General features: G+C 41.0%; 1 protein-coding gene across 1 annotated transcript; it reads left to right on the forward strand.

Moving 5' to 3' along the window:
* The first annotated feature begins 8,874 nt into the window (after positions 1-8,874).
* Positions 8,875-13,726, forward strand: eif3m (eukaryotic translation initiation factor 3, subunit M). The gene is made up of 11 exons (XM_076990670.1): positions 8,875-9,007; positions 9,584-9,716; positions 9,826-9,964; positions 10,309-10,432; positions 10,554-10,648; positions 10,728-10,811; positions 10,901-11,000; positions 11,413-11,494; positions 12,951-13,094; positions 13,235-13,295; positions 13,520-13,726. Exons 1-11 carry the CDS (start codon positions 8,966-8,968, stop codon positions 13,641-13,643), a joined length of 1,128 nt encoding a protein of 375 aa, XP_076846785.1. The 5' UTR covers positions 8,875-8,965; the 3' UTR covers positions 13,644-13,726.
* The last annotated feature ends 214 nt before the right edge of the window (positions 13,727-13,940 follow it).

The raw sequence follows: 13,940 nt of genomic DNA on the forward strand, positions 1-13,940 counted from the left end.
TGGGGCTCGTCTGTGGATGTCGGATCTAAAGCAAGCCCACCGTGGCCCAGTGCGGGAGGAGGAGCTAAGGAGGGAAATGATGAACTGTTCATTCTCTTTAGTCATATCCCCCAGACAACACTTTCTGTGCACTGACTAATGTCATGATGAATGCGTAAATATGTAAGTGTGTATGTTAATGTGTCTTTTGACCCTTGTGCTCAAATATAACGTAAAAAGTTTCATATAAGTAGAGGCAATATTAATGTTTTTGTTATCCAACAGTATATTTGGATAATAAAGTGCATCCCTTAGCAAGAGCTGCTTCTTGAATCTCTTCTTTCTTCTTCTGAAAAACGCTGTGGGATATTTCAATAATTTCATTTCATTTCATATTACACAGAGAAATGTGGATTTTGAACCATCAGTGTACTGAAATGGCAATGAAACCTTTTTCACATCATGTCTAAATAAAGAAGTACTGAAAATGCAAGAGCTTCAGACAGGAGATGCGTTCTTGAGCCGTAGACGTAAAAGCACAATCGTGTCACATTAGGTAAACGTGTGTCTGCCGGCCAGTTGTGTGGTTGTGAGTTATGTCTGTGGGGAGACCAGGTATCAACACGCACAGCTGTGTGATGTGATGTTTGGTGAGCATTAATAAGTCAAGGAGCACCAGCAAGGAGAAGAAAGTGGAACAAGAACTATTGCATCCACTTTTTGCCATTTGGTGTCTGGACATGATAAACAATAGTAAATAAATAAAAAGAGTTTGCAATATACTGGGATGTTTCACTACTGCTTGCTGCCTAAACTGAATTTCTTGTTTTGAGTATTGTTTTGACTATGATTTTCAATTAAAAGAGAAGTCCTCTTTCTATAAAATGGTCACGATGTCCCTGTCAGAAATGCAGTAATGTTTTTCCATACATGTGGACCTTAGAAAAATGGAACATCTATCACTAGGGAGATCACCATAGCTGCAGGATGGGTATCTGAACAGGCAGAGCTGGGGCAGCTGTGAATGGTCCTAGCTGGGAGAATTTGTAAGTTACTGCTTTACAATTACTGATTTAGAGAGCAAGAAACTCAGCACTGGCCAAACTCATCCTCATCATCCAAACTCATTCTGGGAAACCTCTGGCCAGAGTGGCCATGGAGAGAAGACCATTCATGTGCAGTACATCCACATTCTCCAGATGCAGTAGCTTACCACGTGATGGCAGCAGTGAAGACCTTCAGCTTAATATGCAATGTATATCATTAGTACGTCAGGTCTAATTAAAGATAATATTTTGATTTGTTAAAGTATAACCTCAAGAATTCTTGAGAGGTTGAGTGCCTAAAACGTCTTCATAATAGAAGGGCATGCAATAACTTTGGCAGTAAAAACAAAATTTTTTAAAAATTCTCAAAAAACTATGTTTTTCAGATTTACATTTTTGAAGTAATCATCATCATTTCCATTGAATCCAAATACATCATTGCATCTGTCTACAGTTGATGAACATCTTCTAAGGAACATCTTACAAGGAGCATCTTGAGTTCAGGACATGTGTTGTGAATACCCGCTCCAGACCCTTAACGACACCGGGCCTGGGATTGTGGTTCACGATGAGGCTGAGATGGGTGACACATCTCCTACCCTTGCCTCTCTGTCTGTGGACATCTGGAAGCCTCGTCTGGGAACTTCAAGCCAGGGTGCTACTGACCCAGGGTTCAACTCCACAAGGTCTTAGATGAGGGGGATGGTAATGTCAGAGTCCAGAAAAGCTGAGTCGTTGCTTGTTGCATCATCTGGCTTATAACAGCAGAACAGCAGGGGGAATTCCTTACTCTGGAAAAACTCTGACAAATCGCATGTCATGTAGCATGCGCCGACATTGTTAACCAGGTTACAACTTCAGCTTCCCAGCAGTTTAACAACGCTCTCATTCCTCACGCCGAAGTGAGGTTTGCAACACTGATAAAAGAGCAACACCACCTGATGAGGTCTTTACTCTGTAAGTGCATGTCCAGTGTTAGCATTCTGGAATAGGGTCACACAGAGGACATCTTCAAGAACCAGAGTCCCTCAAATACCCATTTCTAACTCACAGGAGCGAAGAGGCACGCAGGCCATCCCTGAGGAACACAAAGAAACTCCATGTACACAGCTCTAAATAACACTGCACTAAAATAATGGCTCCCCATACAACCATTAAAGTCAATAAGCCATACTGGACTTCTCTCCCAGTAAATCCTCAACAAAAATGCTGTTTAGTTAAATGCTGGGCATATTAAGTTGAAGGCAGTTATATATGAAAGAAGGTAGTATAGATTGTGTTATATTCACTTAAATTTATTTTGCATGGTGCTTTTTATAACATGTGCTGACACAATGCAGGTTTACAGAAATCATGTACTTAGAATTCAGGTCCAGGCTCATAATGAGCAAGCCAAGTTGAAACTATCAAGGCAAACCTTCCTGTATATGTAATTTAATCATCTTCTGACAATCAAACATGAATTGATAATGTGTTAATGTGTGTTTGGATCTCCATTCAAACTACATAATACACCCCATTCCACGGATGCCTACACTTCAAAATAAAACAGTTGTAAAGAACCACGTCTTAGCCCTTACGATGATACCCCTACGAACACACACAGAAGAATGGCAAGTCAGGGTCAAAGAACTGATAACATGCTGTCTTCCCATCATTTCATTCCACACTTCAAAAAGAACTGGGAATCAAAGCTAAGATAAAGCGCAGCTAGGAATATCCGAGGAGGAAAAGCACATTTCTTTTGTTGGGTGAAACTCTCCAGTTGTCTTGGCTGGCCTTCAATCTTTAAATCACTCCTCATGTGTGATAATATTCCTTCGCACACACCTGCAGATACACACACACACACACACACACACACACACACACACACACACACACACACACACACACACAGTTTATTTACTACTTCAGTGTTCACCAATGCAATTTGCTCTAACTCTTTTCGAAGTAGATAATGGATTGAAAGTAGTGGCTTCAGAGGAACAAGTGTTTGTCAGATCAGTAAAGGAGGCACCAAGTGTGATGTGTTGAACACAGCACATATACTGTCGGTGCTAATGGGCCCATTACAGGGAAGGACGTTGGTGGCAAGTTAGTGGTGTAACACACGAGTCCCTACAACCCCAGGTCTCAGGGAAATTATATGTTTTTGACAAAATGCCCACAAGTTATTTCTAGCATTAATTATTGCTATTTTGGGGGGAAAATATCTTGATAGATTCACCTTGAACCTTTTAAGCATGACCCAAATCAACACACAAGACAAGACTGAAGGTCAGCTTCTTCAACCCTGATTAAATCTAAGAACTAAAATTTATTTCTAATGATTCACCACTGGCACTGCACTTCAGTCCAAACCTGGGGTTAGTCCATGACCAGCCCTAAATGTTTGTTTAGTATGAAAAAGGAAAGTTCTCATTTTAGATGCTAAACTTTTTTTTTTTATCAAACTTTTTAAAACAAAGTGACAATAAAGTGTAATTAATGTACTTCAATGGTAGTAAAATATCAGGATACACTTCAGAAATAATATTTTGCAAAAGTCTACTATTTGGACAAATACCTAGTATGTTTGGAATTTGGATATTAATAAGTACTGTGTAAGTCTATGTGAAGGTCGTGAGTGGGTTTTCTGTGATTCATGGAGAGAGTTTCATTATGAGGTTGGGTGATGTTTGCCAGGACCAACATGTGTCAAGAAATGGTATCTTCTCACAGATAAAATCACTGTTACATTGCCACGGCAACAGATGAGAGGACTCGAAAGAACGGCACCACAAATCACAAACGCCTTTTCCTTGACAGAATGTTCAAGTTCTCATTCACTCATCCCTCCATAATGGGGGATAGTAACTCTGTGTGGAGTTATGAGGATACAGTACAATTTTACATTTCCTTTTACATTTGGCATTTAGCAGACGCTCTTATCCAGGGCAACTTACAAAAGTGCTTTGTCATCTACTCATAGAATGTATCCAAGCCAGTGCAGAAGGTCAGAGTTCAAGATACCATTGAACTAGAACACTGGTAAAACACAGGAATCAGTGCTGATACCTAGAAGTGCAAAATAAGCATAAGCTCTATATCAGACAGTGATAAGTACAATACCACACAAAATCACACAATATCAAATGATAAACAATACCACAATACCAAACAAAATCACCCAATACCAAAATATAACAAAAATACCAAACAATACCACACAATAGCAAACAATAAGTGTTAAAGGGTTCTGTTAATCAGTAGTATAAAAGCATTGAAAACAGTAGTTAAAAATTTCTGCAGGATTACAATAATGGTCATATAAATATTCCACTAGATAAGTCTTTGAAGACTGCAAGGGACTGTAATGTTTGAACAGGCAGAGGACATTTGATCCACAGCCTGGGAACATCTAGACTTGATGTTTGTCTTCTGTGAGACTTGAAGTATGATGTTTCAAGCTGAGGTATACTTGAGGTTCAAAATTATTGAGGTATAGATCGGGTTTTGACAATTTCCATCATGTAGGGATGAGCCAGTCCTTGTTTTTGTTTTTTGCTTTGAGGCAAACATTGCGGTTTTACAGTTTTTTACAGTTGCTAACGAGCGTTTATCAATACATACGTACTTTTTCAAAACTCTAAACACAGTAAACTAAACATCAGTTTGATGTGGCCTATACTATTACTGTAACATGCTCTAAAATGCTTACATTTTCTGTACAAACAATGTTACCCAATATCAACATTCTGGATCTTTCTTGTCTTATTTACAAATGCTTGCACACAACATGTCAAAAATTAAAACCTTAAATATAGTATAAAAAACATATGGGTAACATTCATTCACTGAAATATTCATATACATTTTTGAATGTATAGATAATTTAAATAAAGTGCAGCACTGGACAAACCATAGTTGGTTCCAATACCAGTTGGAGACACAGCCAGGTGATGGACACATGGACACATACAGTAACAATACAGTAACAAGACTGTTCAATTTGGGATGTGGTTTTTCCTCGTGTGGCTTTTTTTGTGTACATACATGTACATACATTTTTTTATAAAAAGCTAATTATAGTGTTTACTGTATACTGTATATTCACTGTAATTTTAGAGTTAGACAACAAATACATGTTCATAGTACTGTAAAATATGACCTTTACTACACGATTGTCACAGACTCAATTTTTGTGTACTCTACATTCCGTACAGTACATAAATATCACTCATTGTGTAGATGGTATGTTGCCCCAAATGCATAATTTGAGGAAATAGTACAAATGTAGTGGATTACAGAAAAAAACTGTAGGGTGTAAGGTGTAAGGTTGTACTGTCCACCTATCTTGATGTTCCTTTGGTGTGTGTGTGTGTGTGTGTGTGTGTGTGTGTGTGTGTGTGTGTGTGTGTGTGTGTGTGTGTGTGTGTGTGTGTGTGTCTGTGTGTGTGCACGCGCACACATGCATTTGTTATCTGACCCTTGAGGTTTTTCTTCCATGTGAAATAAATGGCTTGTCTCAGTGCGGTAAATAGTTATCTCTCTGTAGGAGCAGGTGGACATGAGTCAGTCCACTAAGTGGTCAGAAGCTTAAAGTTCAGCAAAGTTACAGTAAAGTATTCTCACCCTGCCCACTGAATCATGGTTGATGGAAGATGGATCTAATCAAGCAAAATTTGTGTCTTATTTTAGGATATAAGTTTTCCCAGGTTCACCTTCAAGAAATGTTTCGCTTTTGTATCCGAACATTTAACTACATTCATGTCACCTTTCTGTTATTGATCAGCAAGTGGTTGTTGTTAATTTTTATTTTGCCTGATGAAGTGGTTATTCAACATAATCACTCTACACTTTAAAGTTATACATCCTACCATTTAGCTTTCTGTTTATTGTCTGACAACTTTTTGTCCTTGCAGGATTTGGTGTTTCTACTGTTCTGCTTTGATTTAATTTGTATGCTGCTGTGACAAAACAGTTTCCCTCAGGGATTAATAAAGAACTGTATGTGTGTCTGTCTGCCTGTCTTTCAGTCTATCTGACTGTCTATCCTTAAGTCCATACCATCCTGGCATTTGTTCAAAATATCATACAGTTTATGCTCACAGAACCTCAGTATACTGCTTATTAAACATTAAAGCTTCATTTGGAAACATTTCTAAAAGGGAAGTTTATATGCAGACACTGTGGTCATTTCCATGTTCTATGAAGCAATTGTTGACAATTTAGTCACAGTTACAGTTTTTCTAATAGTGTGGGGAATTCTTGAGATTTCAAGAATCTTTCAGCAGTTTATCATAAAACCACACCCCATAAAATTGGCACACCCTTTGTCTCTCGCTTGTCCATTCACCCACTTGAAACTCCTGACATTTCTGTGGAAGCTGACCTGTACCACTTAGAATGATTAAGTAGATAAATCACTATGTAAGAGCCTTCCCATGACACTGCTCAAACTTTGGTCCATTAAAACATCTGTCTTTGGCCTGGCTGGGAAATCTTTTCGAATGCACAGCACCACCACTGGACCAAGTGGACATCTTCTCTTCTGGGTGTGATCGACCTCAGTGCATGTAGGTCACTCAAGGCATTTTCTGATGAGATCACTGATTCAATTGCTACATGAGAACTGACCTGAGGAGGTGAAATGTTGGGATGGGGGGATGGACATTGTTGAGGTCATTGAAACTAAGACATATATGTATACATCTGTGTCATTTATGATCAGAAATTACATGATGGTTTCAACGGAACCTACTAAAGTATTTAATAGCTCTCCCAACACTATCACCCCTTTACATCTCTTCCTAATAGTATTCCTACTACTACTACTACTACTACTACTACTACTACAGCATTACTACTATTATTATTATTGTAGTTTATTATTATTATTATTATTATTATTATTATAAAATGATACCAAGTGTGTGAAAGGATCAATGTACATAGAACAAATGTGTTAATAGAACAATTTTTTAAAGTGTGGAAAGTTACCCATAAGCTGTGAAATCTGACCCATCTCCAGCTGGAGCACATAGCAGCTCTTGGTACCAGGCACTTGCTGCTAGGAGTAACGTGGTGTATCTGGCCAGTATGCTTCTACAGTGAAATATGACTCATCTTCTTCAGCATTAAAATGATTCTTATCATTCATACCCAATAAAACAAAGTTGCCCATTTGTGCTGTTTAATGCTAGTTAGTGGTCTTTGAAATGTCATCCCCTTCGCAAACAGCAATACAAAACACCTACGAACTGCAATAAAGAATAAAGAAAAAACTGAGACGAAAGCTTTAGAAACGCAATAAACAATAATATCTGTACTAGATAACTTCTTAAGCAAAATAAGGTTCCAACAAAATAAGGTTCACCGCTCCGTGTTCCTCGGAAGCGGAATATGTAAACAACGTGCACGAGGGCATCAAAGGACTGAAACTAGCTAGCGGTGGTATGCTAACGACAGCTAGCGTCGCCACAGCGGGCAGAAATTACCATACAGTTAAGCCCGCCCACTAAGAGGGAAGATATGATTGGTCAATTTTACTGTCATTTGAAACTGGCTGGCCCTCTGTAAATTTACGTCATAAATTTTATGACACGGTTGAATAATTTCTTTGCTTATCTTTTTGTAATTGTTTAGATGTCGATTGTCAAACTGTAAGTAGATAAAATAAAATTGGATAATTATATGATATATATTTTATGTTTTAAGAATATTTTAGGCCCTCTGAGAGGGTGTAGAGGGCCCTGACGGTTCCCCACTGCACTGATCAGTATGTGGACCAAAACAAATGAGAGTCTTAGGTCACGGCACTAAAACATCTTTTAGTTACCCTTCTAATCAAGGGATTATATCGATTAAAAATTATGTAATATGAAATGTCACACCTGATTCCTGCAACTGGCTAAAAAATGCAGCTGGGTATAAAGTGACAGGACTGCTGAGTCATCCATGGCTATAAGGCCAGGATAGCTCACCTGGTCCACATTTGGGTGACAGGGAGGGCTTACCTGCTCTCTGGTGCTGATATACTGTGGTGGCCTTTCCTGTCTGCCAACATATGAGAGCAGAATTAAGCTGTCAACAACAAGCATGTGCTCCCTTCACACTTGTTAGACTCACACTCCCTTCACACTGCTACATTAAGGTGCATGTTATGCTTCCTCTGTCTCGTAGTGTTCACAGGGCCTTAGGTTTGCAAGCAGATTTCCGATTCACATAAAGCTACATTTGAATCACCTCCCTCCCTGAAGCATAGGCCAGGTCTCAGCACACTAAAACATGTTTTGTATGCCTATGAAAATGTTTGACTACGACTGTGTATGTTTATGAAATCGTTTGGCTCGTCACATATTGAAGACGTGAGTGAAGGTTGGTGAACTATATAAAAGTTCACATTCTTTTTGTACTGATGGCATTCATTGTTTATAAAATGTCTTTCTCCATTTTAAACGTTTTTCACGTAGAATGGTGATTCCAAATGGTGTGTCTCATTAATAAAAAGTGCATACCCGTAGGTTCAGCCCAGGAAAACATGAGAAATTTCAGACATCCGTTCAAGTTATGCAGTACAATTAATAATTCAAGTCCATACTTAACATCAGAATTCATTATTGTCCTAATGCCATCATATCCATCTTATGTTTAGAAGTATCCTTCCAAGTCACACAATCAATAATTAATTAATTAATTCATCCACTACTTAATTAATTAATCTAGTCACTGAAACTGAGAGCTAAAAGAAGCCAACAGTATATAACTCAGAAGCAACACCAACGTTTCAGTAATTATAAATATTGATACTAAAATAAGACTTATGTTCATGTGTCTTTAAGACAATGACCCGGAAATACATGACCGACACCGGTCACTTACTGAGTTCTCTTCCGGCCTTTGGAGCCTCATAGTGAGCGTGGATTTTTATCTGTGCTCCAAATATATTTTTTAAAATGAGCGTCCCAGCATTTATTGATATTACAGAAGAGGATCAGGTATTGGGAAGCTAACGTGTATTATATTAATCTGCATATTATGATTTCTTATTGTAAATGGCTTTGATATTTTATAAGGCCTTGGCCAGTTTCTTGATGGGTTCTAGCATTAGCAGGTTAACCAGCTAGCTACCGCCATAGACCGTTAACTGGTTAGCTAAGCTAGCTAGCTATGTTGGCTAACTGGTAAGCAGTTTAATTTGCCAGCTAGTCACGTTAGGTCTTCAACAAATTGAATTAATTGTAAATAAATAAAGTGTACACCACAATACAACACATAGTCTAATGTAGCTAGCATAGCTAACTAGCCAATACCATAAGGCGTTATTGGGTTTCTTCTGTGTGCGGCTGTAATGTGGAGGACGTTGTCAGTATGTAACTAATGTTACTGGGAAGGGTCCCTTTAACCACAGTTTGAATATTGTTAGCTACCAATGCCATATGCACTGATTATAAGAAAACATGTAGGCCTAACGTATTTGCTCCAGTTTATGTATGTAATTTGAGGGACCTTTCCTGATCCATGTAATTGTGTTAATGGAAACATTGTTTATGTTCTTGTGTTTATGATTGAAGGCTTCTGAGCTCCGGGCCTATATCAAATCCAAAGGAGCTGAGATCTCTGAGGAGAACTCGGACGGAGGTCTTCACGTCGACCTGGCTCAGATTATTGAGGCGTGTGACGTCTGCCTGAAGGACGACGACAAGGGTGAGTGGCTGAGCCACGAATGAGCATTTTAGGTCCATCTTAACTGTGCGGGCGATATGTGAGGTGATTGTGCATACGCGTGACCGTGTCTTTTCACACACACGTGCAGATGTGGAGAGTGTGATGAACAGCATCGTGTCCCTGCTGCTGATTCTGGAGACGGACAAGCAGGAGTCCCTCATCGAGAGTCTGTGTGAGAAGCTGGTGAAGTTCAGGGAAGGCGAGCGCACCTCTCTCAGGATGCAGCTGTATGTGACATGCGTGCGCCTGATTGTACATCCGTTCTTCTCAAATGTTTACTTAAGGCCTCAGGCAAAAAAAAAACCCCTGGTCAGAATCAAAATGTGCTTTAAAATTGAACAGTTTAAAAATTTTGGTTATCAGTCCTTTTTTGTGTTGTTAAATTAATAGGAAATTGATGAATGCATCTAACTGAACATACATTTCATATGCAGTAAATAGTAATATTTATAAAATAGAAGTTCTACTATAAACACTAATCGGTGTGAAACATTAGGTGCCAGTTTTTTACTTGGATTTCTTATATTTGCAGATGTTTGTCATATTGTTGATTTTAGTTTTCTCTTGTCAGCCTGAGCAACCTGTTCCATGGTATGGATGAGAACGCACCGGTGAGGTACACAGTGTACTGCAGTCTGATCAAGGTGGCGGCCGCCTGCAGTGCCATCTCCTTCATCCCCACAGACCTGGACCAGGTACGGCCTCCGCTGCAGTGGAAACGACCCGTGTGGTCCTAACGTACATGAATAAAGTGGTGTATGTGTGAGCGTTAAGCAGTGGTGAATAAGTCTGATCTCCTTTGTTTTCCCACATAAGGTACGCAAGTGGATTGTTGACTGGAACCTGAACACAGAGAAGAAACACACACTGCTGAGGCTTGTATATGAGGCCCTGGTTGACTGCAAGAAGAGGTAACCACACACTCACAGACTTCTGCTTCAAAACTTTGCCGTTTAGCCTGGCCTACCATGAGTGTTTGGTGTCCCACAGTGAGGCTGCAGCCAAAGTGATGGTGGAGCTGTTGGGCAGTTACACAGAAGACAATGCTTCCCAAGCTCGGGTAGATGCTCACAGGTCTGTCTGTTTCCCAGTCTGTCTGTTTCCCTGTCTGTCTGTCTGTCTGTCTGTCTCACTCACACGCCTCATTTGCCATGTCTTTGCAGGTGCATTGTCCGTGCTTTGAAGGATCCGAACACGTTTTTGTTTGACCACCTCCTGGCCCTGAAGCCTGTGCGTTTCCTGGAGGGCGAGCTCATTCATGACGTGAGTGCTTATTGAAACATACGAGATGAGTTCAGATGCCGTTGTGATGCACGACATTGTGAGAAGTCACGTTGGTGACGGGTGCTGGAAAGTAAGCTAGCCGAATTCCTTTCAGTGGGTGTTGGCCCTGCGGGGAGATGCAGCTAAGTAAACATCTTGTGTATTGCATCAATCTCTGTGGGCCTTCATTAGATTGAGATTTAGTGTCGTTTCATTGTGTGGTAGGGGATTTTTTTTTGTTCTCCATTCTTCTTTACTTTTTCACTGTGTTTGTTGCTCAAACTTTGGAAATTTCCCTATATATGTTGTAGGATTCCTGTACTAGTGTTCATATTGTGAAACACCAACATGTTAAATCCTGGGTCATTTGCTGTTGACTGTTCTTTAAATCACAATCTATCTTTCTGTTTAGCTCCTGACCATCTTTGTGAGTGCAAAGTTAGCAGCCTATGTCAAGTTCTACCAGGCTAATAAAGACTTCATTGATTCTCTTGGTAAGTAATGAGCCTGGTAAGCATTCACTGAAAACAAACTTAAGCCAAATGTAATCAAGTAATTAACAGGAGAATGAGTTCACCTTGGTTGTGTTAGTTCTATTATTAATAAGTAGCCCTGTTTTAACAAAATGTGTCAAGACACTGAATATTGTGTATAAATGATATCAGACACTGGTAAAACAAACCACTGGCAGCCCGAGAGGCTGAGGGCCTCACATGCTTCATCTGAGTAGCACGCAGCCGATTATCACGGATCATACAACGTTGAGTCAGCATACCACCGAGGGTATCACTATCCACCCTCTCCTGATGAGCTCATACACTCCCACAATTGGCCAGTGTTGGTGTGATTGGCAGGAGAGGGGGAGAGTATGCCCCTCCCTCCCTGACAGCATGGTAAATTTTACTGTCTCAGGCTCCTGGCCACTGGAGTACAACAACAATTTAAAAAAAAAAAGCTCATTGGCATGAATGCCTTCATTTGGATGATAAATATAGCAGCATGTCCTTGTGTAAACCAGCCTGTGTTGATAAAGACTTTAAATCAGTAACAGCTGGGTAACTACGAGTCAGTCATTTTTTCTTTAAAATGGCATTGTTTCTCCCTCCAGAGTTAATCTTCGTTGTCTTTTCATTCTCTGCTGTGCTGAAATGCATCAGCTCACGTGCGTGGGGATTGCAGTAAAAGTGTCACGTGACTGAAACGTGCCTGTAACACTCCCGTGAGGGGGGGGGGGATACAGAATTTGCAGCGTGACATCATTTACCCCTATAGATCTGCAGACGATAAGCTTGTCAAAATTTACATCGTCTGCCCGAGCTTTTTCCCGTTTAAACAGTGCGCCATTACTCGGAACTAAACAGGTTAGACCAGCCCGTGCGTCTTCTCCTACAGTCATGTTTCCTGTTATTTCAGCAGCCAACTAAGCGTATCGGGCCGTTACACGCGTGCACGCCCTGTCCTTCCCTGCCCAGCGGAGCAGACAGCCTTACAGCGCGGCTGGAATGTGAGACTCAGCGGTCTCTTTGTTTGGCTTCTGCTCACAGTGGTTTGTTAATTAGAACAGGGCTCCTCCCTGCCTCTCGATGAACAAGGCCCGTCATGTTAGCACTTGAAACAACGATGTTCGCTTGTTTTGCCTCCCTTGACTCGCAGCGACAAGGGTCATCAGCGCTCTAGTTGCATCAGCGGGAAATGAATGAATGTAAATACTTTTCTTTTTCTTTTTTTAGATAGGTGAAGCATTAATTGTTTTCATTGGGTGATGGAAGGAGCATCTTCCCTCGTCGACTGGAGCACTGTGGGATAATTGGGGTGCAGGGCATCAGTGATAATCGTGTAGCGTGTCTTCAGTGATCGTGATCAGAAAGGCCATGGTCCTAAAAGGCCCATGATTATTACACTTACCCTCCCAAAACCGCTGACTGGTCGATCGGTCCCGTTTGTGTTTAGGTCTGTCGCACGAGCAGAACATGGCGAAGATGAGGTTGCTCACCTTCATGGGCATGGCCGTGGAGATGAAGGAGATCTCCTTCGACACGATGCAGCTGGAGCTGCAGATCGGTGCTGAAGACGTTGAGGCCTTCGTCATTGACGGTGCGGATCCGGGACTGCTGTGGCGGGTGGTTGGGATTGAGCTTCCAAGAGGAGCTTCTTTAACCATCCAGGACGCCTCAACACAGCGCTCTATTTCCATGAGTGTAATGTGTTTTTTTTTCTTCTTCTTCTTTTCCAAGCTGTCCGGACCAAAATGGTCTACTGCAAAATCGACCAGACGCAGCGGAGGGTTGTAGTCAGGTAAGAGTATTAAACGTTTTGTACATTTTTGCTTCTTTAAACCTGTGGTTAAGGGGGGGGTCCCTGATTTAGATTCATTAATACTGCAGGACCTTAGCTATGTGTTTTCCTTAAGGAAGTCCATGCCTTCAGAGCTGTTTTGTTGTTGTTGTTTTGTTGTTGTTGTTGTTTTTCTGGCTGTTTCCTGTCTGTTCCCACTGATTTGCCCCCTCTGCCCCACACAGCCACAGCACCCACCGCACCTTTGGCAAACAACAATGGCAGCAGCTTTACGACAGCCTTAGTGCCTGGAAGCTGAACCTGGTGACGGTGAAGTCCAGCCTGCAGGCCCTCTCGCCCACCACCTGAGCCCGCCTGGCCACTGCAGCCACCCCCACTTGTTTTTATATATATATTACACCCACATTCAATAAAAGACAATAATGACCGTATTGATTTCATCGACCGGTTGTGGTTTTATTGATTTGTGTTTGTTTTGCTGCTGACTTGCGTGGCCCGCGTTAGTGCCTCGGTTGGGATTTGTGTCTGAGGCTTTAGTCTTGACCTCATCGAAGACCCAAGGGGGTGTGGTTCAGGGTGACTGCCGTCCGCGGGGGTTGTCAGGTTTACGGGAAGATGGGCTAACGTGCTCCGAATGTATCCACT

This window comes from Brachyhypopomus gauderio, chromosome 2 (genome assembly GCF_052324685.1).
Source record: "Brachyhypopomus gauderio isolate BG-103 chromosome 2, BGAUD_0.2, whole genome shotgun sequence".
NCBI classification, from domain to species: Eukaryota; Metazoa; Chordata; class Actinopteri; order Gymnotiformes; family Hypopomidae; genus Brachyhypopomus; species Brachyhypopomus gauderio.

Coding starts and splice junctions, on each gene's coding strand:
- eif3m (XM_076990670.1), top strand. CDS start 8,966: ATGAGCGTCCCAGCATTTATTGATATTACAGAAGAGGATCAG. Junction 9,965..10,308: donor ACCTCTCTCAGGATGCAGCT/GTATGTGACATG, acceptor TTCTCTTGTCAG/CCTGAGCAACCTGTTCCATG. Junction 10,649..10,727: donor CTGGTTGACTGCAAGAAGAG/GTAACCACACAC, acceptor GGTGTCCCACAG/TGAGGCTGCAGCCAAAGTGA.